The 2,905-nt window shown below is 52.3% G+C and overlaps 1 protein-coding gene across 1 annotated transcript in view; it reads left to right on the top strand.

Annotated features, from left to right (window-relative positions):
• Positions 1–2,905, top strand: part of LOC128695380 (longitudinals lacking protein, isoforms H/M/V) — a 73,256-nt gene extending 70,351 nt beyond the window's left edge. The window contains exon 6 of the mRNA XM_070095491.1: positions 2,662–2,905. Within this exon, the coding sequence (XP_069951592.1) occupies positions 2,662–2,904 (243 nt within the window). The 3' untranslated portion in view covers position 2,905. The remainder of the gene's footprint in view (positions 1–2,661) is intronic.

Here is a 2,905-nt window from a genome sequence, read left to right as displayed (position 1 = left end):
GTGGGGGAAGACAGTGTGGTGTGGGGAAGACAGTGTGGTGTGGGGAAGACAGAGTGGTGTGGGGAAGACAGTGTGGTGTGGGGAAGACAGTGTAGTGTGGGGGAAGACAGTGTGGTGTGGGGAAGACAGTGTGGTGTGGGGAAGACAGTGTGGTGTGCGGGAAGACAGTGTGGTGTGGGGAAGACAGTGTAGTGTGGGGGAAGACAGTGTGGTGTGGGGAAGACAGTGTGGTGTGGGGAAGACAGTGTGGTGTGGGGAAGACAGTGTGGTGTGGGGAAGACAGTGTGGTATGGGGGAAGACAGTGTGGTGTGGGGAAGACAGTGTAGTGTGGGGAAGTCAGTGTGGTGTGGGGAAGTCAGTGTGGTGTGGGGAAGACAGTGCGGTGTGGGGAAGACAGTGTAGTGTGGGGGAAGACAGTGTGGTGTGGGGAAGACAGTGTGGTGTGGGGAAGACAGTGTAGTGTGCGGGAAGACAGTGTGGTGTGGGGAAGACAGTGTGGTGTGGGGGAAGACAGTGTAGTGTGGGGAAGACAGTGTGGTGTGCGGGAAGACAGTGTGGTGTGGGGAAGACAGTGTAGTGTGGGGAAGTCAGTGTGGTGTGGGGAAGTCAGTGTGGTGTGGGGAAGACAGTGTGGTGTGGGGAAGACAGTGTAGTGTGGGGGAAGACAGTGTGGTGTGGGGAAGACAGTGTGGTGTGGGGAAGACAGTGTAGTGTGGGGAAGACAGTGTGGTGTGCGGGAAGACAGTGTGGTGTGGGGAAGACAGTGTAGTGTGGGGAAGTCAGTGTGGTGTGGGGAAGTCAGTGTGGTGTGGGGAAGACAGTGTGGTGTGGGGAAGACAGTGTAGTGTGGGGGAAGACAGTGTGGTGTGGGGAAGACAGTGTGGTGTGGGGGAAGACAGTGTAGTGTGGGGAAGACAGTGTGGTGTGGGGAAGACAGTGTAGTGTGGGGAAGTCAGTGTGGTGTGGGGAAGTCAGTGTGGTGTGGGGAAGACAGTGTGGTGTGGGGAAGACAGTGTGGTGTGGGGAAGACAGTGTAGTGTGGGGGAAGACAGTGTGGTGTGGGGAAGACAGTGTAGTGTGGGGGAAGACAGTGTGGTGTGGGGAAGTCAGTGTGGTGTGGGGAAGACAGTGTGGTGTGGGGAAGACAATGTGGTGTGGGGAAGACATTGTGGTGTGGGGAAGACAGTGTGATGTGGGGAAGACAGTGTGGTGTGGGGAAGTCAGTGTGGTGTGGGGAAGACAGTGTGGTGTGGGGAAGACAGTGTGGTGTGGGGAAGTCAGTGTGGTGTGGGGAAGACAGTGTGGTGTGGGGAAGTCAGTGTGGTGTGGGGAAGACAGTATGGTGTGGGGAAGACAGTGTGGTGTGGGGAAGTCAGTGTGGTGTGGGGGAAGACAGTGTGGTGTGGGGAAGACAGTGTGGTGTGGGGAAGACAGTGTGGTGTGGGGAAGACAGTGTGGTGTGGGGAAGTCAGTGTGGTGTGGGGGAAGACAGTGTGGTGTGGGGAAGTCAGTGTGGTGTGGGGAAGACAGTGTGGTGTGGGGGGAGACAGTGTGGTGTGGGGGAAGACAGTGTGGTGTGGGGAAGTCAGTGTGGTGTGGGGAAGTCAGTGTGGTGTGGGGAAGTCAGTGTGGTGTGGGGAAGACAGTGTGGTGTGGGGGAAGACAGTGTGGTGTGGGGGAAGACAGTGTGGTGTGGGGAAGACAGTGTGGTGTGGGGAAAGACAATGTGGTGTGGGGAAGACAGTGTGGTGTGGGGAAGTCAGTGTGGTGTGGGGAAGACAGTGTGGTTTGGGAGCTCTTCGCAGTATTTTTTTGCAAATTATTTAGAGCCTAAACTCAGGTTTGAAACTGATGCTTCACCATTGTTGATTTTTATTATTACCAACTTGCAGATGCTGCACAGTCTTATTATTCACAGATTATTACATCATTTAATGGTTCAGTGAGATGGGATTTAACTAGTATGTGAGGCGGGAAAATAGTTTTTTCTTCTAAATCTGACCCATCCAGCGGATCACCTGGATCTGACCCGTCCAGGGGATTACCTGGATCTGACCCGTCCAGGGGATCACCTGGATCTGACCCGTCCAGGGGATCACCTGGATCTGACCCGTTAAGGGGATCACCTGGATCTGACCCGTTAAGGGGATCACCTTGATGCTGGTGAAGGGCTCCTAATCCAAGGAATTGTAGTTACCTTCCCTTTCCTTGGCTTAAACTTGATTACCTCACATTCCCCAGTCGCTGTTATCTCTGCATGTTTACTCATGAATGTCAATAATGATTTTGGGACCTGAGTGTTTGAACTTTAAGCATAAGATGTGGTTCATTTAGAGTGAATATTAAGGGTGTTGGCGGCACAGTAACACAAGTTGTTCAGGAAAGTCAACTTATGTAAACACAGAAGTACTGATTAAACTTTAATAAAAAATATATGAGAATTGATCGAAGCTTTAGAGAAGTGAAGTAGGATTTGCTTTTAAACTTTTGAGGTTCTATATGACCACTTCAGATTAGCGCTTCCCCATGAATATAACAGTGATGTGATACTGTTGAGAAAGAAATTATAGATCACGTGGAAACTGCAGACGAAAACAAAGTTTCTCTGAAAATTCCATGGATAATATATGTTGTTGACACTTGATGTTATCCTCCCACAGGGCTTGACACAGCGTCGTCCGCCAACAACAGCACGCCGACCTTGCCCCTTCTGCACCAAGGAGTTTGCCTTCACCAGTGACCTTCAACGACACCTGAGGATCCACACTGGCGAGAAGCCCTTCCCCTGTACCTTGTGCTCGTACCGCTCCTCCCAGCGCTACAACCTGGAGCGACACAGACGAACTCACAACACATCTCTGCTGGACCCCCAGCAGCCATCCACAACCTCCGTTCCTCCTTGAG

This window comes from Cherax quadricarinatus, chromosome 50, assembly GCF_038502225.1.
Source record: "Cherax quadricarinatus isolate ZL_2023a chromosome 50, ASM3850222v1, whole genome shotgun sequence".
Taxonomy (NCBI): domain Eukaryota; kingdom Metazoa; phylum Arthropoda; class Malacostraca; order Decapoda; family Parastacidae; genus Cherax; species Cherax quadricarinatus.
The sequence above is the reverse complement of the archived record's forward strand: the minus strand, read 5'-3'. Positions and strand labels throughout refer to the sequence as shown.